The 23263-nt window shown below is 38.4% G+C and overlaps 1 protein-coding gene across 2 annotated transcripts; it reads right to left on the bottom strand.

Moving 5' to 3' along the window:
- Nucleotides 1–524: 524 nt before the first annotated feature.
- Nucleotides 525–23262, bottom strand: ANKMY2 (ankyrin repeat and MYND domain containing 2). Of its 2 annotated transcripts, none has more exons than XM_064675872.1 (10): nucleotides 23076–23262; nucleotides 19830–19894; nucleotides 13229–13367; nucleotides 11315–11413; nucleotides 9079–9239; nucleotides 7997–8211; nucleotides 6714–6849; nucleotides 4831–4959; nucleotides 4279–4420; nucleotides 525–2022 (listed from the first exon to the last, which is right to left on the bottom strand). In XM_064675872.1, exons 1-10 carry the CDS (start codon nucleotides 23140–23142, stop codon nucleotides 1799–1801), a joined length of 1377 nt encoding a protein of 458 aa, XP_064531942.1. In that variant the 5' UTR covers nucleotides 23143–23262; the 3' UTR covers nucleotides 525–1798. The 2 variants fall into 2 exon arrangements, with proteins under 2 accessions (XP_064531942.1, XP_064531951.1); XM_064675881.1 differs by lacking the exon at nucleotides 525–2022 and adding an exon at nucleotides 3917–4008.
- Between the last annotated feature and the right edge of the window lies 1 nt (nucleotide 23263).

The raw sequence follows: 23263 nt of genomic DNA, 5'->3' as shown, positions 1-23263 counted from the left end.
CTCTCCTAAGTTACCACAGAGCCCCAGGACAGTCTAAGTTGGCAGGGACCACTAGAGCTTATCTAGTCCAACCCTCCTGCTGAAAGCAGGTTAGAGATGAGGTTGTCTGGTGGCCTGTCAAGGGCTATCAAATATTTTCTGTGAGCAAGGCACCACCACTGAGAGAATGAAAGCAGGATTTGTGCTGTGGATTTTAGCACACTTCCAAAACCCTGAACCTTTTGCCCTGAAGGGCTGGCATTTTCAGAGAAACCTTGATGAGCAACACATTCCTGTAGGCCCCAAATGCTATGTGTGGAACAGGGAACCAGGAGCACTTCTGCATTCCCCAACCCAAGAGTGGATGGTGACTACAGCATGAGTCCAGATCTAAGTTCCAGGCAGGCAGCTCTTGCTTGCCAATTGTCATGAACTTAAACTTGCACACTCAAGCTACAGGAGGGCTCTGAATGTCACATGAGAATGTCACCGTGTGTCCCAACAGGTGTTACAGACCCAGTAAACAGAACTGTCACATAGCCCCCTTCTTTTAAAAAATTTCCCTTTATTCTTCACAACCTACTAATCCTTGAAATTAAAACACAGGTACATTCCCTGCACAGGTGCATTTATGTATCCTCACTCGTACAGTTTTCAAGATATTAAATAGTAAAAAAATTAATAGCTTTTTCCCTCTGTTTTGAGGATGGTCCTTACTCCTCCAATTAGAAGAATATTGCCATATTCAAAACACCAGTTATTCAGCCAACAATAAGACAGTCTCCAATTTTGCCATCCTTATGCAGCAAGTGATATTTTCAGTTGTGACATTCATGGTAATAAATCTGAGTGAAAAGCATAGTTAAGGGAAGCTATTTTCTAGATCTGGTATTTAGCTGAAAGCCAAAGTGAAATCCCAGCTGTATCAATGCATACATGAATTTCCCCATCTGTGACCAGGTTCAACATGAAAAATATTAAGCATTTTTTACATTTATGAAATGATTCATTAAGAATTCATAAGCAACATCTGTGTACTCTAAGGTATCTTTACCTGAAAACTGATTTAGAAACCATTAATCGCGTCAGTCAAAATACTTTGAGTCATTCTGGTCTTCCCTTCATTAGACTTTGGAATATTTCTGACCAAACCAATAGTGAAATAATACTGTTGAAACACAAATTTCACCATCAGCTTGAGACACCTGAAACAGCAGTTTCATTTCTAAAATTGCCACAAAATAGACACTATTATTGTGCTCTCACTAGCCAAAAATATTTACAGTAATGCCACGAAAAGTTGAGAGTTCAGACTAGTATCTTCGGAAGCTTAACTGCTACTGAATGCCTTCAGATAAAGCTTCATAAAGTGGAGAAAAAAGGCAATTTAACAGTTGGCTTCCCAGTGCTTTTAACTACAGATCTATGTACTTGCAGGAAAAAATATTTAAATTACAATTAAAATAAATTTTAGGTTCTGAAAACATGAATAATCCAAATCAAATGATTTTCATTTTTCACTAAGTGGTTCATTAACAAGAGATACTCATAGAATTTCACTAGGCTTACTGCTGGTATACATACAGATGGATCTATGCCACTCTAGTTTTTAGCAGATAATAAATACCTATTTTGACAATTTACAACAGAATCTGGAGTATTTATAGACAAAGTAGCCAGTATTTCATCTCATGATGAACAGAGACATTCTGTCTTTCAAAGGAAGTCTTGCATAAGCCATGATCTAAGAACTCAGATATGGTCAGCATAAAAAATGTTTAGTACCCTTGAGAATCCTCAGTCCCTTCCTACCCTCTTCTTACTCCTCAGAATCTTGAATTTTCTGAAGATTAATGTCAGCTAAGCCAGTCTCACTTTCCAGTGGACTTTCAGGGTGCAGGGCGAGTGCCTCCATCTCTTTGGTAATTTCAGGTTCTTCTGTTCGGTCAGTAGGATTATTTGGATCAACTTCTTTTGTAGCATCTGGACCAGGATCTGACTGTTGTTCACTTGCAGAACTACTCTCTACTAGTTGCATTTCATCTAAGCAAAAGAGAAATCACACAATTAATAAACACTGAACTCATTTGGAAGCAAACATTTTTATTACTGGAGAACAATAAACACTAGGAAATTTTGCATCAATTACAAATTATTAATTTAACCAAACTTCATGGAAAACAGACCCAAAACACTAAAGTTCTGCTTAAGTTGGTATAAGGTTACTCTAAGTAACCCTACCTAAAGCTCTCAATTTATCTTCAGTTTTGTCACACTTCTTTTTAATATACAGAAGAGCAGAGTAGGACACTACAGTTATTTTGACTTCCAGCTCAAACATGTTTTATTGACACTATTCTTACTGTTAGCTTTTCAAAGAATGGCTGCAAGCTGGTTAAACACAGAGTGCAGGTGGGTTTGGTTTTTAAATAAAAAAGGCATATTCTGAAAACTGTATGAGTGAGGATACATAAATGGACCTTCTAAATAAAAGGCATGTGACTACATAGGAAGCATTTTTGCATATAACAGACTGAAGAAATGATCTGCTAATAAACTGTTGACCACAATGAACTTTGTTTGAAGTGAGTCATCCTAGAATTTAGAATTTGATTGCGTGGAATGGAATCAGCTATTGCACCTTTACTTTTCAAGCAATGTTTTTGGAGAAAAACAATTGTTAAATAACTTTTTGCCCCGATTCTGCTAAGTAGGGCTTGTGTGCTAGCAATTCTGAAAAGTACAAGGGGAAGGCCTAATTGGGACTGGGAGTAGTTAAATCTTGGTTTCTTGTTCTTTGTTATGATTGATGGTCAGCCAAAAATTCTGTCACAGCTAGCCACAACCCTGCCACAAGACCATGGCAAAGCCCTGCCAAGGCCTTACATGGCTGTGGAGCTAAGAGCCTTAAGCACAGGCTGAAGCGTGGACTTCCTGAACACTCAGCCTTGTACAGTGGAAACTCCTAAACTCTTGGGTTTGCTTGTAGTTGCAGCTGTGGCATTTATGTTTTTTTAATTCTTAGTTTCCTTATGTACAGTATTTGTAGGGGGTATTGCTAACTTTCTGAAATAAAACCGTTGTTGGTATGAAGTGCTCTGAGACACCACCATTTATGAGGTGACCAGATGAATTCAGTAGTTTGCTCATATCTGATAAGGTCCATAGTGTGCTGGCCATGCACCCGAAAAAGTTAATGAAGATTACCATGTAGATAGTGCAGTAGCAACATATCAGAAAATGTTAGCATCCCTTTTTTGGAAGGGAGGGAGAAGAGCCATCCACCAAAATCCTGTCTTTCCCCCTGAAGAGGACAGCACTTGGCCACCAACTCCTTCAGTAAATATGAACCTGCACATGTGTGTTTGTCACCAGTGTGAGGCATCACTGCTCACAGCTCATTATGTTTTGCTGTAGTAGTATGCAATATAACCAGGGACTTCTAGTATCCTTGCCTCCAGCTTCTACAGTCATCCTGATCCCATGCAACAGCAGCTCTTGTTATAATAGGATCATCACAGGAAGCTGTTGAAAACTGCAGTTATTACTAATTTATTAGTAATTGATATCTTACTATAGTTTTTTGAGTACAGCTGAAATAAATACTACACTGTAAGACAAATGTGATTTGTCCAGGGCACTTCTACAATCCCTAAAAAAAGGGAAGGAAAATCCAGGAAGTTCTAAAAGAGAAGAACTGATTTTTCCTATTATTTCGCTTAGAGAAACATTGCATCAGAGTTAAGGGAGGTGGCAATACAGTGGTTTTTCTGTTATTAATTATTTGCTTCTTGAAGGGAAAAAACCACCATGAACAGTTTAAAGACTAATGCTTGCTTACTTCGCATTCCAAGTACACAACACAACTCAATACTGTGATTATGAAGAGAAAGTATTACAGGAGAACTAACATTACACTAACCTTTAAAATGGGAAGGAGCAGACTGCTTGCTTATTATCTAACTTGTCCTAACACCTCCAACAACATATAGAGCAGCATGAAACTTCTGCATGAGCTTGACTAAAGACCTGGATTTTGAAACAGTGCAGTGTAATTCTGAATGCTTTAGTTGCAGAATTCTGTGTAACTGTAGCAAGTTATTGCAAACAAGTTAAGAATGTACACAGTATATTTGTAAATTGAAGATTTGAATCTCAACAAATGCAGGCTTGCTGTTATGTTACATCAAAGATTTTTCTTCCAACCTCAGCTGTTACACTTTTAAGGCCTGTTCAACTGCTCTTTGTCGTGCAAATTAATGCACAATTAGTTTCTGCAAGCAAACTACAGATTCTAACCTTTCTTTTGCTTCTTTTCCTGTTTCCTTTTCTCTTTGGCAGCTTCTAGTTCTTGTTTCTCATGAATTTCCTTCAGGGTCTTGCAGACTTTTTTGTGCGTAAACCAGTGTATTTTCTGGCAGTTCTGGTCACAGTACATCACCTGAAAATTACCAGAGTTATCAATTAATTTTCATGTACTAAGAAAACATACAATATTCTTGCATTTCTTAGTGCACCAAGTTGAATCTCTCTATGTACAGCACTTATGGGTATTTTTAAGAAAATTGTAAGGTCATATGGAGTGATTCTAACCTATTTAAGAATCTATAAAGAACAGTTTGTTTTATTAACTCTAAACATACAGAAATTTTACTCTTTCTTCATTCTTAAGCATACACACTTGGAAATCCAAGTACTCCTACTCATGAATTTCAAGTATCTTTCCCAGAAGTAGATGGCTTGAATATTTTCAGTGCAGACACATTTGCCACTCCTCTGAAGTCTACATAGTAAATGGGGAACCATTCAAAATTCTTAGCACCTCAATGGCACTATTTTTTGGATTCTTACCATTTTACATACTGAACATCTTTTGTCTGCTCCCTTTCCCCCACAGGTTGTACAGAATTCAGCATCCACAAAACCCACTTGGCCAGTAATCGCTTGTGTAAGTACAGAAAAAGCTGTAGGGTCAGAACCCTGAAGACAAGACAAGAGGTGGTAATGAGATTAAAAAACAGCACTGTTGCAAAGAGGGACACGCATGGGAAAAGCAAAATGACTTCGCAAGCTTCTGTCTCACTGAAGCTGCTGCAGCAGCAAGAACATAAAACTAAACCACAGAACTTCAACTAACGTGCACAATTAAATGTTTGTATCATTAGATAAACTTCTGTATATGAAGTTAACTTAAGCCCTCAGCTTCTCTAGAATTTACTCTGCAACTTATAAATTATACTATTAATGAACTCAGTGTTCTTTACACGCTGTCACCCACTTGTAGATCCTATGAAGCAGATTTCTGCAGATCAGTCTGTGCTGGCACATACAAAGATGTTTCACTTGTCACTGATATACTGTTGTGCTCAGTGCACTCAGATGCTACAGATCAAATAGTCAGAACTTGAAATGTTCAAAACAATTATTTGCATATTACTGTTTAGATGTTATTTGCAATTCTTCCCATGCAATACAAGCAGTAAGATTTAATATATTTTATTGGTAGCCATAAATTAAGACTATTCTTTTGGACAATAATGTAAACATTAGAGAAAAAAATGCCGAGTTGCTCCAGCTCTAAGTAAATCCTTAAACCGTTAGACTACCATGGAATATGCACAATCATAACTCCTGCAACAACACTGAGACACCCAGACTGAGAAAGGTTAAAGGCTTCCCCACAAATAAAAATTATAGTGTCTTCTCCTTTTCAGTTCTACATAATGGACAGAAATCCAATGGAATAAACAGTCATTTTTTTTAAAGGCAGAAAAGACTGCAAGCCCTCTGAAGAAAAAAGGGATAGGAAGGAAAATGTTTACTCTAAAGCAAGTCGTAATGCATCACGATGGCTTATGTTTTCACACTGTGTTCCTGGCTTAGACAAACAGTAGAGATTGCACTAAACCTCAGGACATTTTAGCAGACCTGCAGTCACTTAAGATGGAGGCTATTTTTAATTCACTCAGCATAATCCAAACATGTCGCAAAATTGTTCCACTTCCCCAGCACTTGTGGATACAACATCTCACTCTCAGAGACCAGAAAGAACATGCTTGAAAAAAAGAACAGTAGCTCTTGAAAAATTTATTACAAAGTAATAAATAGTACTATAATGAAGTGTGTTAGCAAGGGCATATGAGGAAAACTTAAGATTTTTTACTTGTAATTTTGATTTCCTAATTTAGATATACATGTCGCTGTACATTGCATCATCCTGCCCCTCTCTGTGATAAAAGGAGACTCACAGAATGGTTTTTTCTTTTTCTACCATCATGTATTACCAACTTTTTGTGTACAATGGAACTAATGAATGCATTAAATCTAGGAAATTATGTAATCTTAAACTGAATTTAGACATTGTGAAAAAGAGTGCAAGATAAGCTTCATTTATGTCTGAATCTACAATTCCTAAAAGCAAACTGGCAGAGAAAAACTAAATAGATGTCCCAGGAAAGGAAAAAAAAAAAAGCTCTGAGACAAGAAACAAATTGCTTCAGTTTTCTTTAAAAGCTGAGGTGTTTAAGCATTCATTATAGGCACATACCAGTCAAAGTATTTTAGAGCATTTTCTGCAATATGTAAATCAAACTCCAGGTAGCCACAAAGTTCAGGGACATCAAAAACCTGTGCTTAATATAACACATTGCAGAAGCTGAGAACAGAAAGATGACTCGAACTGAATTTACTATGCAAGTTGCTTAGAAAGCATTTTCTTGATAGGAAAAACTTACTATTTCAACAGGAGCAATACTTCTCACAAGCTGCTGGAGCAATGTAGCTTCACAGTAAGGAAACTTTCGGATACTTTCTCGAATTAGCTTCTCTTGATACACAGGGAAACCATCTTTATCTCTCCCTTTTAAGAGACTAAATTTTTAAAAACCCAAGTAAAATAAGAAATCACATAGTAAATATTCAAGAACAAACACACAGCATGCTGTACTCTGCCCGCTTTCAAATTATACAGAAGAACTATAATTCAAAATTAATTGGTACCTTCATACATAGAGGTGTTCAACGCAAATGAAATTATTTTTATTCTAATGCACAATCATTATGAAATACACAATTAATAAATGTATGCTCTGCAACCACAACTTAGTAATTCAACCACACAGAGAAAAATAGTCATCTACAAGTAGACTAGGATCTACATCTACTAAAATATCAAAATGCTTTGTGGTGTTTAAAAATAAGCATTGTAAGAATAAACACTGACAAATACACAATACTTTAAAATGCAAAGTGTGCCTTACTTATGTTTAATAACATGTTATATTCCTAAACACCTCTGTATTTATCTGGTTTGCTCCTACTTTTTTATATGGATCACTAATAAACTATTTGATTTCACTACATGAAAGCTGACTTCTTAATTTATATTCAGTATCACACAGGATTTCAGTAAAAATCCACAGAAGTCTATGGGGAATGTGATCCTTCTAAAAGCTGGGTCACTTACTTTGATATTTAAGATCAGGCAGCTAGTTTTGTAACTGAGTAGATTCTGAAGATCTGTCTAAGTGATTTAAGAGTCCAAGTCTCTAGATCCAGTCTGTGGGATTTGCAGTTCTCCACTACTTAAGTGTTTTTCAAAAAAATCTCACCCTGTATGTCTGCTGGAGAGCAAGATGGCACAAGAAATGTTTCCAGATGATCCATATCAGACATTGAGAAATTCTGTTTTCAAGCCTATCACTCCCCTTTTTCTCCATCACATGTTGCTGCCTGCTGCTTCATAGTGTGTATGTGAATGCCAAGCTCTAAGCAGTTCCAGCAGAGAGCTGAAACTCTAGGAATGTTTCCTTTGTACCCAGGAAAGGACAGTGTCACTTCAGACAGAAAAAAGGGAGTCAGTGCCACCCTGAAGTAAATGAAGCTGGGATTATTTCAAAATTTATTTGGCATAGCCTTTATCAAGACAATCCAATCTATTATTGCAGCTGTCTTTTTTCTGGTGTCTGTAAAGCTGGTGTGCATATGTGCCTTCAGACCTCTCTGTAGAAATACACACCTTTTAATAAATCCATCTAGTTTATCCTCTCGCTCTTTTAAAAATGTAATACATTTCTGGAAGATGCAACTGATGTAGTGCATTTTCATAGCAAGTACTTCATTCATATCTTTCTGCTTCATACATTTCTCACAAATGAGATCCAGAACCCTGTAACATTTCTGCAGTGCTTCTACTTCGGCCAACAGAGGGTTCTCTTTTACTAGCAACACGATCTAGGAGAGAGATTGAAGAAAATGTAAGCCAGTTAGGAATGAATATTTTTAAACTTGTGCATTAGCATTAAAGCTTATACAGCTCATTGTAGCTAAATTTCAGTGGAGTTTCTAATATCCCTCTACTTCCTTCTTAGGCAGTCTTCCCTTTCTTTTTTCAGTCATTGTTTAGTATTATTATTCAGTATACTGTAATTCACAGGAAGAAACAAGAGGAAATTGTATGCTCCACTCACTAAATGAGCTGCCTATCTGTATGTACCACAGACACCTGGTTGAAAAATATTGACAAATTCCGGACTTTGAATGGCAAGCCCGAGGAACTTGTATTTGAATTTAGGTGTATTCATTTCTCTAAACTACACTGGAGGAGCAAACAAAAAAACATTATTTTCAGCAAATGCCCTGCAAAGTAAAAATAAATGTTCTCTTGCACATACTTTCAGAAACAGCAGCAGTGGTAAGATGTTACTATGGCAAACCAGTGATGAAGGTAGGAAAATACATGCTGAGAAAAGCATTGTGAGAACAATGAGATTTTGTTAAGACAGGATATTGTTCTATATTTTCACTTCAAGTGAGGCTAGGAAAAAAAGCCAAAAAAGAAAGCTATTTATGGTTATTGATGTAAGAAACTCTCCACTTAAAGGTGTTAGTTCAAGATTCTCATGTATACAAACACTGAAATAGTCTAATTTTTTAATCACATCTAAATGTTGAACCTGATTCTTCCTCATTTTCAGAAGCACGTGAATTAGTGGATAATGCTTTTGATCTCAGATGGACTATCAGAACAGCTGAATGCTTCATGACACAAAGAAACAGCTCCCATGCCAACAAACACATACAATTTACATATTACTCCACCTTAACAGGATGCATGTTGGTAGTAGTAATAATTTTATGCAGAGGGCCAGCTAATTTTACTGGCAGTTTTGGTTCTTTATCTAAGCCTTGTGGTTTAGTATAGTAGTCCAGCCTTTCACGTGGAAAGAAGTTGTTGATGACAGTCACACAGTCATGTTGACCTAAAGGCACACAAGAAAAAAAATCACCAGTGAAATAATAACCAAAAAAGATACTTAAATCCAAATCTGATAGAAGCAGTATAAGTAAGAATTACCCACAAAGGAGCTTTGCATGAGATACTTTGCACTGAAAACAGGCAACTCTTGTCATGATTTCGTGTGTAGATTTAATGTCCAGTAAGTCTAACCTACTGACTCCCAGCAGGGAGTGCCCTCATGAAAATTCATTTTGAAAACTCTGTCTCCTTCCTGCATCCTCTTTACCTGGTAAGCCAAAAATTAAGAGAACAGGTAGTTCTCCCCCAAGTTATACTATACTAGTAGTCTCATACTGGAGTTAAAATTTTTCAAGAGAAGTTCCTCTACTTTGTACTTCTAAAAATTAATAACATTTGCATTGAGACTTGTAAGTTTTCAGACCTGAAACAGATAGTAGTGTATTAATCTAAAGTGGGAGAAGTTATAAGAACAAAACATGCTTAAAATTTACCAAAACTAAAAGGACTGTGATGAAAGTAACAAGATGAGAAAGGTTACACCCTCTTGTTTTCTACTTCTGACAATATGATGGATTACTTGGCTATGGGGAAAGTAAAACTTATCTTCTTTAGTTCAGGACCACATTCTTTAAATTGACTAATTTGCCTTGGCACTAATCCTATAATCAGTACAAGACACAGCCAACCAAATTCCAGCATTTAAATCCTCTACTGTTTTAGAAGAGACAGTTCTGAGCTAATAGAGCACAGTGTAAGACAAATGACAGGGGAAGAAGTATCCTCACTTCTCACACACGGACAGATGAATTAGTGTTGATTGGGCAGAGAATAAAAAACCAACAGTAATAGATTCCAATATTCAGACTTTTACAAAGTAGTGTATCTCAGTATGCCTGAAAATATTTCTTCTACCTTGGTGACATGATGAGATTTTAAACAAGAACTCTCCAAAATTATGTTGGAGATAATATTCCCCACTCACTAATAACTCCATACAGCATCACATTGGAAAAGACTATCCAAATCCAAAGTAAAATTAATAGAAGTAAACTTCTCTGACACATTAAGTGAATAGTTAAGGTTTTGTTGCTGAAACCTCAAGTGAGCAACCCCACCCTTTTCCTTTTTTACAAGAACAGAATGAGATAAGATGGAAATTGAAATTTAGCACTAAATTACTAGTCAAGGAGGTAAATCTGAATAGCAAGATAGGTTTTTGAATCCAGAACAACTAATGGACTAGCAAGGTTCTAAAGCATTTAAACACCATGAGAAGGTTGTGTTAGAAAGAAAATACAGGTCTTCTTTTTTGGGAAGGTCATCTGGACAGCAATAGCTGTATCACTAAAATGACTCCACTTTGCCTAGTAATATTTTATCAATTCTCCTTGCTAGAAGTAGAAAAAGAGTGAAACATTAATCCAGGAATCTCCTAGTACTGTCAAAGTGGGTAAAAAAAGTAAAAAGGATTTATAAAAACAAGAAAAAAACACAATAAAAAGAAACATAACAGAAAAAAAAGCCTGTTGCATCTTTTGTTGGGGATAACACTGCATATTGGAATGGGAAATCTTTTATCTTGTTCTAGTGAAGTTCAGGTCATTAAGCAGTGACTACCTCAGAACAGGTTCCAAGACCTCTCCCAGATGCCGAGGGAGAAGGGCAGGTAGTGGCTTCCTGCCAGCACACAGCATGCTAGTGGCATAGCTCAGATGAGAGCTCCTAAGGTCATTCTTTCCCACAAAGTAAGCTCCAATTAGGCACTTTGTACTGCACTTCAGACACTTACAATGTTACCAGCTTCCTCTTACTATTATAAAGTGGCAACACTGCAAAAACTTACACACTCAAACAGCAGCATCCGTTCTCACAGGTAAGATCATCTGTGTTTTTATGAAACCAAGCATGGGAATAGAACACAAACTGACTCTTACAGGATGAGATGTGGAAAAAAAAGGTCAACAACTATGTCAGTTCAGAACAGGTCATTAAAAATGTTTCTTCAACAAAAAACATCAGAATCTAACATTTTACTTCTTTAGGAATTTAGGAAATGATAACAGATTTTCACCTTACCCACAAAAGCAGCCATCTGAGCTGCTGTCCTTCCCACAGAGTTGACAACATCAGTTTCTGCTCCAGCCTCTAACATCATCCAGGTGATTTCTTTATTTCCTGAATTTGCAGGGAAGATACGGGGAATAAGTGACAACAAATCAAAACTTGTAATTCTTTATGCTTTAGAAAAACCATGGACTGAATTTCTTAAAGACCGAGCATAACAGTGAGGGAAATGAATGTTCTTAATGTCATTATTTTAAGACTGGATTAAGAGAAAGGCACAGTGCTTATTTCTGGTTCCAGAGGGTATAACTCTGCTCTCTGTAATGCACATTCAGCTCCCCATGGAGCTTATGGGACTCATATGCAGGTAGCTACACTAGAGCTTGGTCCCTCTGGATACCAGTGTAGAAGCAAATTCTGCTAATCTAGTTTGACAGTTCAACTACATTTGCTATTCTAAGAAGAAAAACAAATTCAGGATTATGATGTAGCAGGAGCACAAAGAAGAGAACAGATTGTTCCTTTCTCCACAGTGGGAACTGGGTGTTCAGACTGGGCTAAATACCAAGTAAAACGAAGCTAAAATTTGATGGGAAGATTAGATGACTCAATTGGTGCCCTTCAGAGACTAATAAGGACACTTGCCACCACTCCTGTTGGTTCTGCTTTCAAAGGTATTCTTACTGTATCAGTTTTAATGCAGCTGCTAAGTACAGAAAAGTGAATATAAAAAGTGGGTGGTGGATGAAAATGAATGTTTCTGGTTTAAAAACAAAGTCATTGCGTCAGTAGTGCTCATGTACCTTGTGTACTCACAGACAACAGACTTTAAAGTCAACATTCAGAAGTGTTCACACCCAGGATGACAGGTTAAAAGCTCAGCTGTGAGAAAATGGTAAAAGTCCAGCATTTTCCATAAAGCTGCAGCCATTTAACAACCTCCAAGTCTTTGTTCTCATCTGTCTTCTGCAGCTCTGATATTGCTCAATGCCACAGAACATTGAAATTTCCCAAATCTTTTTACCAAAGTTTCAGCAGAAAAGCAATCTGATGATCCACTTAGGGTTCAGATAAATACATAAGCCTGCCTTTCTTTTATACTTAAGATAGAAGAAAGCAGTTTAAACTCTACCTTCTAAGAAATCTTACTTCCTTAGAATCTCCTTTTCGAGAAGAGATAAGCGGCCTAGTAAAGAAGATACTTAAAATAACCTAATATTCCCAAATCTAATCTTTTCCCCAGAAGGAACAATGTTTTAATGTACTGTCTTTTTCCCACTCAAGGAAATAACTGTTCCTGTCATTAGGGAAAAAGGAGGAAAGCTGAGACACCACTTGAGACAGAAGATATGTCTCATAAGCACTCTTATGAGAAGAAAAAATAATGCAAGAGGAGAGGGAAAAAAAATGTGGGAAAAAATGTTATTGAAACTTACTAAATACATTTTTAAAAGCCCACAAGATAATTGCAAAAATAATGTAGGAGAAAGACGAAATGTGAAAAATACTGGATTGATTTGAGAAGTTTCAAATATTACTAAAAGCTATGGATTTGTAGTGCTAATAAGGCAGTCTAGTGCAGCAGCTTTTTCAATGTAACACAGTGTAAGTAAACCAAATTTATCCCACTGCACAAGAAGACTGTCACAGAAAACTTAATTTTGGGATCTGTAAAAACAGGACAAAGTAAAGACAGACTGAATGCCTCAAAATGCAGAAAAGCATCAACTTTTATATGAATCTGAACAGTAGCTCTCCTGTTCCACAGTCCTTATGATTCTACTGGTCCTGACATATTGCCATGGTTCACATAAGTAACAGTAAACCTGAATAATAAAAGCATATCAATATTTCCCTTTAAATTATTAATTTAAGGCAAACATCGACGTCATAAAAATCAGTGACCCAAGTTTAGTAAGAAGTTACCTGAAAGCCCAGCGAACATCAGGGCAGTGTATCCGTGCTCATGCTCATTGCAGTTCACATCAGCCCCGTGTCGCAAGAGCAACCTGCACATGTCCACCTTCCCCTTGTAGGCTGCGTGCATCAGAGGGGTCATGCCATGCTGGCAAAGCAAAGTGGAAGCAAGTAACACATAAAGAAGAATGTTACACCTCTTTCATACCATTGATAATTTTTACAGGCATGTTCAGTATAACTAATAAAGCCTCACATAATATTTAAGTTACAAAAACACTCACAAAATCTTCATAAAAATATATGGTTAGCAGATTTTCCACTTCCAAATCACTTTTCTGATTATGCTGTGCTACAGATTTGAAAACAGACCAGTTCTGAATAAATGAAAACCATTTACTGCCAATTTCTCATTGGCCTTTTGTGTAAGATATTAGTGTTAAAGACAACTAATGCTTCTGCTAGCAGAAAAAGCTTGTTATAGAAAACTTGTTAGGTTCAGACATGATTTCTTTCTTCCCCTGCTGCTGCTTATATGATAAGCAATAAGAAAATTAGGAATAGGCTGTTGTTATTTTAAACATTACAAAGATCTGCAGTTTCTGAAACCCATCTTGCTCATCTTTAGTCAGGATTACTGGTAACTGTGCTATCCTCCCCCCTCCCACTTCTCCACCCTTGTGGTATTGTGTGCACAATCAGCCAGAGCTCTGAAAGCCCTTGTGCAGATACACAGCTCTCACTGGACTTTAATAACCAAGCCTCAAACCTTGCTGTTGATCAAGTGCCCTGGTACAAAAACGGATTTACTTCAGCAGGGCAGGCACTGAGGTTTTATTGGAGTTCTGCTGGTGTAATTATAAATGTAAACCTGGGCAAACCTCTGGGGAAATTTTCAGAACTAGGGTGAACTGTGAGTGCAGGCTCTCTCTCTCTCCAGGGGCAGGGAGAAGCACATTTCTGTTTGAGAAAATTGCACGACATTCCATTTTTAGAATTTAATACACTTTTTCCAATATGCTGTTTATTTTCACATAACATTGAGTCAGGATTCATGTTATCAGCCAAGACACAGTAATTGCCCAAGAACACTCCAAAACTGAATACATGGGAGTGTGCTTTAGTTTGTTCCTGAAGGAAATCAGAAGGGCATTTTGTTCCTTTTTTGCCAGTCAAGGCTGTGTACATGAATGCACTCATGTACACCATTAGTGCAGCTCTGTAAATGCATGGTAATGTGATACTTACTCTGAAATAATGTAATTGTCAGTTTGAGCCTTAATATGTTCCTTGTTTCAATTTACGATAGCATAAAATTCAACTGAGTTTACTTTATCAGTATAATTTTCAAAAAATTTCTAAAGATGATAGAAATTGGGAAAGTTATAACAATTTTGAAGTATTATATTTTCATTATTCTCCATCCTAAATGAAAACAGTAAAAAGTGATTACTTGATGTTTCATATTCTAGCAACCCAAATATTTTGGTAAACTGCAATATAAACTGCCACTAAAGAAACAAAAGACCTGAAGAGATCGCTCCACGAACATGAAAAAAATTGGTTTTGCTGGGTTTCACGTGGGATGCCACAAATGTAAAGTAAAGACTTTTTGTCCCAATATATAAAATATATTACATTCATTACGTTACATCAACAGCAATTTTTAGGGGCCAATCCCATAAAAATGAGAGTCACAGCACGGATTCACCTCCTTTAGCAGCACAGAAAGGCACTGCTCTAAGGGGATACGAACACAATGTGGTTTTCAATGGGAGAAGGAATGTTTAGAAAACAATTACTTAAGTTTGGTTATATCTCGAATGCCAGTTGTTTCAATTAAGATCTGAAGATTATAGGACAAAGGAAGGAATTGGGTTTGGTTTTGATCATTCCCGCCTCCCAGAAAACTTTTTTTATAATCCTTTGATTCAATTTTGGAAGTGTCAGGCTGTGGTGTGGATCAAAAAAAACATATCAAGTAGAAAATACATGGACAGCTAATAGAAAATTGGATTTAAAGTCACACTAATATCAGCTTTGCACATTCACGGCAAACAAAATAGGGTCAGGCTAGACACATGCTTATCTGAAAAAGCTCAGTGTCCTGTATTATATCCCTACACAGAAACTGAAACGACTGCAAATATTTTTCTCATCCTGAATGTCAAAGACAGGTCCAGCAACAGTATGTTTTCTCACAGATGACATTGGGATTGTCAATACAACGTACTTATATGACAAAACTAGCAGATGGTTTATTAAGCATAGAGATGAAACAAATTATTTATTGTTCCACTATGGAACATCAGATGAAGAATTCTAACAGCTACTATGTAACATTTTTCTGACCAAAAATCTGGCCTTTTAACCTCATTCCCTAGGACAAGAAGGAATCCTTCCTAGTTTCTAGTTTGTTTTGCAGGGATGTTACATGGTAACATCTCCAATCTTCTGCAGGGCTTACGATTTGGAAGGCAGTCAACAGTCACATGCACAAATAATTTTAGCTACAGCTAAGTATGAACTAATTAGAATATGAAATATTCTGTTCAGTGTCGATAATAGCTTTAGTTGTTCTCCTTTACAGTCATTCTGCTCAACTGTTGGTTTCACATCTGTAATGCATTTCATTCCTCTGATGACCTTTCAGTTCATCTGAAAGTGATGAAAAGCTAAAATCTACATCAGTCACCAACATGAACTGAAACCAGATAATTCTTAATAGCTGTTGAATTTTCTTTGGTTTGCATATTTTGAAGTATGTAAAAACCACCAAAAGACAAAACTCTCCTCAATGAAGGCCCAGAATCTGGGCATTTTCTGCCAGCATAGGATGTTCATGCTGGAATAGCAAGACAGATTAACTGAAGAACCCTCTGCTGAACATAATCAGTACAAGTAAAGCTACACACATCTCAGGCAGTAATAAGCAGGCTGCTGCTGTAATTCCCGGGAAGTGCTCAGTTCTGTAATTAGCATATAGAAGGGGACTGTTTCTAAAAGATGTATTACAGAACTGAACAGCCGAATTACCAAACTAGAGGCAAAAAGTAAAGCTGCTAATGCCAGATGATAGTTCTGTATATAAGAAGATTATAAATGACCTTATAACTATTTTAAATACAGAAAAATTGTGAAGCCTTTTTAGGTCAAGTCTCTCTGTTTGATCTGCAGAAAATAGGGCACTGTAGTACTACAGTGCTCCTTTGCAGCCTTGACTACCAACATGACCAGAGGAAACTCATGGCTAGAAAGCCCATGTGCTTCCTCTAGCCTGCCTTTCTGCATGTAATAAGCTAAAATATCTTGGCCACACAATGCAAACGGACGGAGTTAAGTCAGCAAATTGCCAACATGAAATCACAACACTATTTACAAGCTCTGCCCTCTCAGGGGAAACAAAAGTTCTGAACACTTTCTTCCACACTAAGTTTCCAAATTTGAAACCACTCCATGTAGAAGAGGACAATAAAATGACTAAGTGGTGTGCATTTAAATAAAATATATTGGTATTTATTTTGCATTCATTTCCATAGCCCATCTATTTGTCCTAATGTTTTAGGACACCTGAGTTTAAATGTCCCTGACGTTTTAAAGTTGCCAAGCTATTAAAGACTGGTTTTGTGAAACAGCTATTATATTTATTTGCTTTCATAAAGACAGTGATTAAGCCTAAATACCTTCCCTTTCTTCATCTACCTAAATCCAGAAAAAAACAACAACAGAAAAAATTATTTGGTCAGAAAGGGTGCTGACAAAAAACAGGACTGTATCTAATGGGTATCTCCAGCCTTCAGGAAGACGGGCATCTGTGAAACTCATTTGAATAAATGATCTTATTCTGCATTCAAGTGACTTACTGTTGCCAGCAGAGCTCTGCAGATAGCAGGAGGTGAAGGGTGAATGAGTCTTGGCACAAGGAAAAGCAAGTAGACTTAGAGTAACCTTTTATTTTTAAATACACATACCAACAGCAGAAGCAATGCTGAAATACTGCGCCCAGCTCATGCCTACATTTTTGAAGTAAGAAGCTGAAACAACTGGAAAGGATTTGGAAAAGAACCACAATTATAGCTCAATTACTGCAGAAACATAACTTTAGGCAAGATACTTAAAAGGTCAGTGCATCTGGAAGATGTTAAAATGTGTCTTAGTACTTGTCTAAAGGTACATAGAGAAAAGACAGCTGATTGTCAGTAGTTTTTAATCTAGAAGAAAGCAGATCCAAGCAGTTAGAATATACGGTCAAACCAAAAATGAAAGGAACAGCTTATGTGAATATTTTTTTAACACTAGGAAGTGCAATATGTAACAGCCTGCTTCTGGATGTGCTGTGAATTACTGAGCCTGTGGAAATTATTAAATTGTGATTGCATGCTTGCTGTACAACTAGAAGAGAGAATTACATTAAAGCTGTGCTCATTCTGTGGATTCTCTCACTTATAAAGGACTTTAGGGATGGAAATAAGTTCCCAATTGAATTGTGCTCCCATTTCAATACCTAAGCACTCCATGTTCAGGGCTGTTTCCTTACATCCTAACATTAGTAAAATAAGTAACAATAGTAATATAAATAATAACGTGAATTTCAGGATAAACAACTAAGGCAACAGAGAAAAAAAGTAAGACCTGATGCATTGAGAGAAGTCTCCAGCTGTGGTGATGTTGAATAATAGATGAAGGTAATGCTTAACTGGGATTTCACACACTTACTTTTGTATAGATATTTGAATAACATATTGGAGCAAAAATGGCTTATAATAGAAAAATTCTAAAAGTTGAGGTAAGATGACTGATGGATTTAAGAATCCTAAACAAATCTGAACTCTTTCCTGTTCAACATGCATGATTACATACCACTCTTGGGAATAAAAATGAGATGGCAGGAAGTCCCTTGCATAAACATTCAAAGTGTTATGTGCCTTGTATTTAGTCAGATGTTAGCATTAGGCAAGTATTGTTAATACTATTTCTTCTTTAACAACAGCTCTGAGCATAACTCAGTTATGGTTTCTATTAATAAACCATATCCTCTTGACAGTAATCCTGTATGGTGCACTAATACTGCATCAAGGGTGCAGTCAGCAATTCACTACAGGAAAATCTTACCATAAAGCACACTTGCAAACATACTTATATTGTATCTGGGGTTCCTGAAGTTCACTGTAAAGCTTAGTGTGACGAGTTTGTCAGAAGCTTATTAGAATTTATGTAGTGGTAATTAAGGTTTAAATATTTAACTGTTATTTAAGAGCATTCAGAAAATGGATCTGTTGGCAGCACAAAAAAGACTAACAACATTCCATGGAGATATCTGGTAGATGAAGGGGCAATTTTCCTCCATTCAGAATTCATGGGACCACACTTACAATACCCTGTCCAATTCTGGGTCTACCAGTGCAACAAAGGCACGCATAAACAGCAGTAAATTCAACAGAGTACCAACAACACATGGTGGGAACTCAAGCACTTGTGTGGTGAAGAGAGTCTGAGGGAGCTGGGTTTACTCAGCCTGGAGAAGAGATGGCTTTGGTGGAGCCCAGGAGCAGCTGCCAGAGCCAGCAGGGAGGTCATTGAGAAGACAAACCCTTCTGTTATGGTGGCAGGAGGGCAAAAGACACTGAGCCTAAGTTGAGGTTCTGACATAAGGGAAACACATTTTCACCAGAAGCACAGTAAGGCAGTGGAACAAGTTGCCCAGAAACACTGTGCAGTCTCCATCCTTGGAGGTTTACAAGGCCGGACAGGACAAAGTTCAGAGCAACCTCATCTAACCTCGGAGCTGAAGCTGCTCTGAGCCAGAGGTTGAACTAGAGACCTTCTGAGCTCCCTTCTAGCATGAATGTTCCAGTGATCCTATGAAATTATGAAATTGTGAAAAAAAACACAAATTGACACTTAAATTAAGAAATTACACATGGATTTAACATGCATGGTGGGGAATTACAGTTTTCCTTGCATGTTACACTTCTTATTAGTGCTGCACACTTCAGAAAAACACTGTAAAAAGAAAAAAGAAGAGGAAACGTATGAACATCCCACAAGGTTCCTTTCCCCACGACCTTACTCTCATCATCAGGAAACGCTTAAGTGTTTTATCTTCTACATGTCCATCACACCTGCCTCTGAAAAGACTCTGTTTTCCACTTTTGATCTAGCTATTCACCCTCCCAGTATGTTTACGGTTTAGCAAAGATGGGGTTTTGGGTGATGAGATCAAGCACAAGATGGGGGCAGGTATTCTTTATCCCCACTGTCTGCTGCAGAGGAACTACAGGTTGGTGGAGGTGACAAGAAGCCAGGGAGCAACCCCCATGTTCTTGCTGCAGTATTTATCCTACCTTACAGACACCAAAGTTCATGCTGGAAATTGAGAGAAAATACAAACAGTGTAGTACTTTAAGTAACGTAAATCTTTAAACTTTCTTAAAAAAAAAACAAACAGTAAGAACTCCTCAAAGGCTCATTATTCAGCTGCAGTCTGGTCATATCTTCAGAACAACTCTGACTTCTACGAGTCTGTACAGCAATGATATTTAACAGGAAGGCCTTCAGACCTAGTATTTTCCTTGCTAAACTCAGCATAATGCTTGTAGTTTTGCTGTACCTCATCCAAGCAATTGACACGGACATTCTTGCTGCCCAGTAGTCTTCCAGCCTCATCGGTGTTTCCTTAGATTTAAAAAGACAGAGATACAAAGGGGAGTGAGAAACAGAATAAACTGAGAATCAAGAGGAAAGTTATCATTTGCATTCCTCATTAGAACAGAAATCTTTGCAGATTAACCACGTGGGATGTAGATCAACCACCAGTAAATCAACTGCACTTAGTGAAGAGGCTTAGGAATAAACAGTGTTCTGTTCTGGAAGTTAAAAGGCAAGAAGTCACAACATTAAGGAGAAGTCAGAGAGCATGCACTAGAAATAAACATCCATTTTTTGTGAAGTAACTGATCTACACACACACAAGAACAGGACACTAATACATCTCTTCATAAACAGCACATAAAATGCTGAGCATTTTAACACACTTTGAACTTTGACTTCTTCTGGAGCATCTGGAGCATGCCTGAAAGAGTTATCTAAGTTCTCACAAAAGGGAATTATCTCATTTATAAGACTTTCTGGTCCGAATGAAACATGTTTCATCATTTACTCACATCATCTTTCCTGTTTAAATTTGAAATTTGCAACATACCACTTCCCAGGTCCACAAAAGTGGAAGGAATTTGCTTTTGGTAATAGAGAATAGAGGTGGGAAGGACAAGGGCAAAAATAGCTTGATCACTGACATTCCTAAAAAATGCCAAATACATAAATAGACTGAAGTCTGGAAAAAAACATGCAAGGAAAAACAGGCCATAACTTTGTATTTTCAATTTGCTACAAGAATCTTTTCGGTTAAGCCACAGGTCTATGAACCTGATTTAAAGCCCATTGAAGGACAATTCACTTAATATCAATGCAGCTTCTACAAGCATTCAAACAAATAGAAATGAAAGAACATTCAAAGACTCTGAGTTTGGGGAGTTAAATCTATTGCAAATTAACAGAAACTTCTGATCACTGAATCAATCGCAAGCACAACTCTTTCAGCAGTGATGTGCTTAATAAAAATAAGCATTGCCCCCCTCGTTTTAATGACAGGATTCATGCTTATCTTCACTATATCACAAGGAGGTGCTCTTCCAGCAAATTTTCAGCAAAGCAGCTCTTGCAACTTCAGTTTTGGCCAAAAACCCCATTTCAAATACTACAAATAATTTTTTTCACCAAGCTTTTGGTGTGGTTTAACTATACTACAGGTTTCTTTCTTCCTTTATTGTTAATTTAGGGAAAAAAAATAATCACCTGAGTCATCTCACACACTTGATAAAGACCCAGTCAGGGAACTGTCAACCAGCCTACTCCCCCAGACATAGATATTCTAAACATTGGGAAGCTTCTTAAGGCCTGGAGAAATTTTCAGAAAAACATCCCAGCAAAAGAATGAACATCAGTAAGAGCAAGTCTTAAAGGGGTGATCTTCAAGTAAATTTCAATACAAGCAAAGCAAAGTTGTGTTTACAAGTTCAGAGTTCTCAAACACTGAAGGATTTCCAAACATGACACTGAACTGCTGGAAGCCAGACTTCTAGAACTGTGTAGAGCTACAAGTTGGAGCCAGGCTGCTCATGGTGGTGCATGGTAGGAGGCCAACAGACAACAGGCAGAAGTTGACAGAAAAGGAAGCTTAAGACTGGATACATGCAAAAACATTTTCACTACGGGCCCAGTAAAGCAGGACAGGTTGTCCAGAGACGCTGTGCAGTCTCCATCCTCGGAAGTTTTCAAGGCCTGATAGGATAAAGCCCTGAGGAATCTCATTTGACCTCATTGTTAATGTGTTTTGAGCAGAAGGTTGGCCTAGAGACTCCTGAGGTTCCTTCCAACCTGATTCATCCTGTGACTGTAATCATAAGCAATCAGCTAAGTTAGATAGAAGTGCCTGCAAGACGAAAGCCTGAAACTCTAATTAAAGTGTCTGATTAAAATCACACTGATTTTGATTCACAATAAATTCATTCCTGGCTGTCCTATGCCTACGTCTCTGACACAGAGCAACATTTTAATATAGCTGAGAGTGAAGCCCCAAAACTAAAAATAAAACTTCTTAAGGGTTCAATTTGACTGAAAACTACATATAGAAATGCATGGGACACATCAAGTGTTTTTAGCTTACCTCTGACTAATGATCACCAGTCATGATTTTCAAAATGCCATTTGGAGTATAACTATTTAGACAGGGCTGTGGAATTCATGTTGCTGGACCAGGAAACCCAAGTGTAACAGCAAGCATGACAGAAAGTCCTCCAACAATAAGCATGTGTACCACATACTGCAGTGAAACCACGACACTTGTGTGAAATGCAAAACCAAAGAATCACAGAATGGGTCAGGTTGGATGGGATCACAGCAGGTCATCTGGTCCAACCTCCCTGCTCAAGCAGGGTCATCTTAGAGCACATTGCACAGGATTGTGTCCAGATGGTTCTTGAATATCTCCAGGAAGGGAGACTCCACAACCACACTGGGCAACCTGTTCCAGTGCTCGGTCACCCGCACAGTAAAGAAGTTCTTCCTCATGTTCAGGTGAAACTTCCTGTGCATCAGTTTCTGCCTGTTACCTTTTGTCCTATTCTGGGCACCACTGAGAAGAGCCTGGCCCCAACCTCTTGGCACCTTCCCTTCAGATACTTTAGACATTGATGGGGTCCCCTCTCCTCTCTCTAAGAGAACAGTAATAAAATAGTATAAGGGATAAGAGGTGCACAACACCCTGGACAAGTTGAGTTCTGTTAATTTAAGAACTACCTGTCTGCAAGGACATCCTACTCTGCCAACCACACATCGGGAAAACCGTACAGTGGGCCAGAGGAACGGATTACTCCCAATAAAACTTTTTGTTTGTTTTTAGCAGAGCAATTAACACCAAGCATTAGGTAAATGTCAACAGACATTAGTAATAAGACGTAAGCTTTCCCTGGCAGAGTTAGACCCGCCCAGCTGAGCTTCTCCAGCCCCACTGCACCGCACCGCGCCCCCACCGCATTCCCTGGGTGACACGGGCCTGCCTGAGAGGGAAGTCCACCAAGGGAAGTCCTCTTGCAGGCAGGGAGAAGGGTGGCGGGGTCCGAAGGCGGGAAGCCAGGCGGGGCCCGGAGCGGTGACCCCAGCGCGGAGAGGCCCGGGCCGGAGCGGGGGCAGCGCGGCCGGTAACGGGGCCTCACGCGAGAGCCTCCCGGGGCACGGCCGGCGGGGCCAGCGGAGCTGCGGCCCAGGGCCGCGAGTGGCGAGGGCCGGGCGGGCTCACCTGTGGCGATCACTGCCAGCAAGTCCTTCTCCTCCGGGCTCAGGTCGCCCTTCCTGGGGGGAGCCATCGCGCACAGCAAGGCGGGACGGGCCCGGACGGTGGCGGCAGCGCCTCCCGCGGCCCCTCCCGTGGCCCCGCCCCCTCCCCGCTCCTCGCGGTGCCTTCCGCCCGCAGCCCCGCCCTGCCGG

The sequence above is a fragment of the Pseudopipra pipra genome, chromosome 1, assembly GCF_036250125.1.
Source record: "Pseudopipra pipra isolate bDixPip1 chromosome 1, bDixPip1.hap1, whole genome shotgun sequence".
Taxonomy (NCBI): domain Eukaryota; kingdom Metazoa; phylum Chordata; class Aves; order Passeriformes; family Pipridae; genus Pseudopipra; species Pseudopipra pipra.
The sequence above is the reverse complement of the archived record's forward strand: the minus strand, read 5'-3'. Positions and strand labels throughout refer to the sequence as shown.

Bases quoted from the DNA above. Each gene is read 5' to 3' on its own strand.
- ANKMY2 (XM_064675872.1), bottom strand. From the start codon at position 23,142: ATGGCTCCCCCCAGGAAGGGCGACCTGAGCCCGGAGGAGAAGGACTTG. The intron at 19,895-23,075 runs GTGAGCCCGCCC...TTTAAATCTAAG, and splicing joins GCTGGCAGTGATCGCCACAG to GAAACACCGATGAGGCTGGA. The intron at 6,850-7,996 runs GTGTGTATTTCT...TTAAAAATTTAG, and splicing joins CTAGATGGATTTATTAAAAG to TCTCTTAAAAGGGAGAGATA.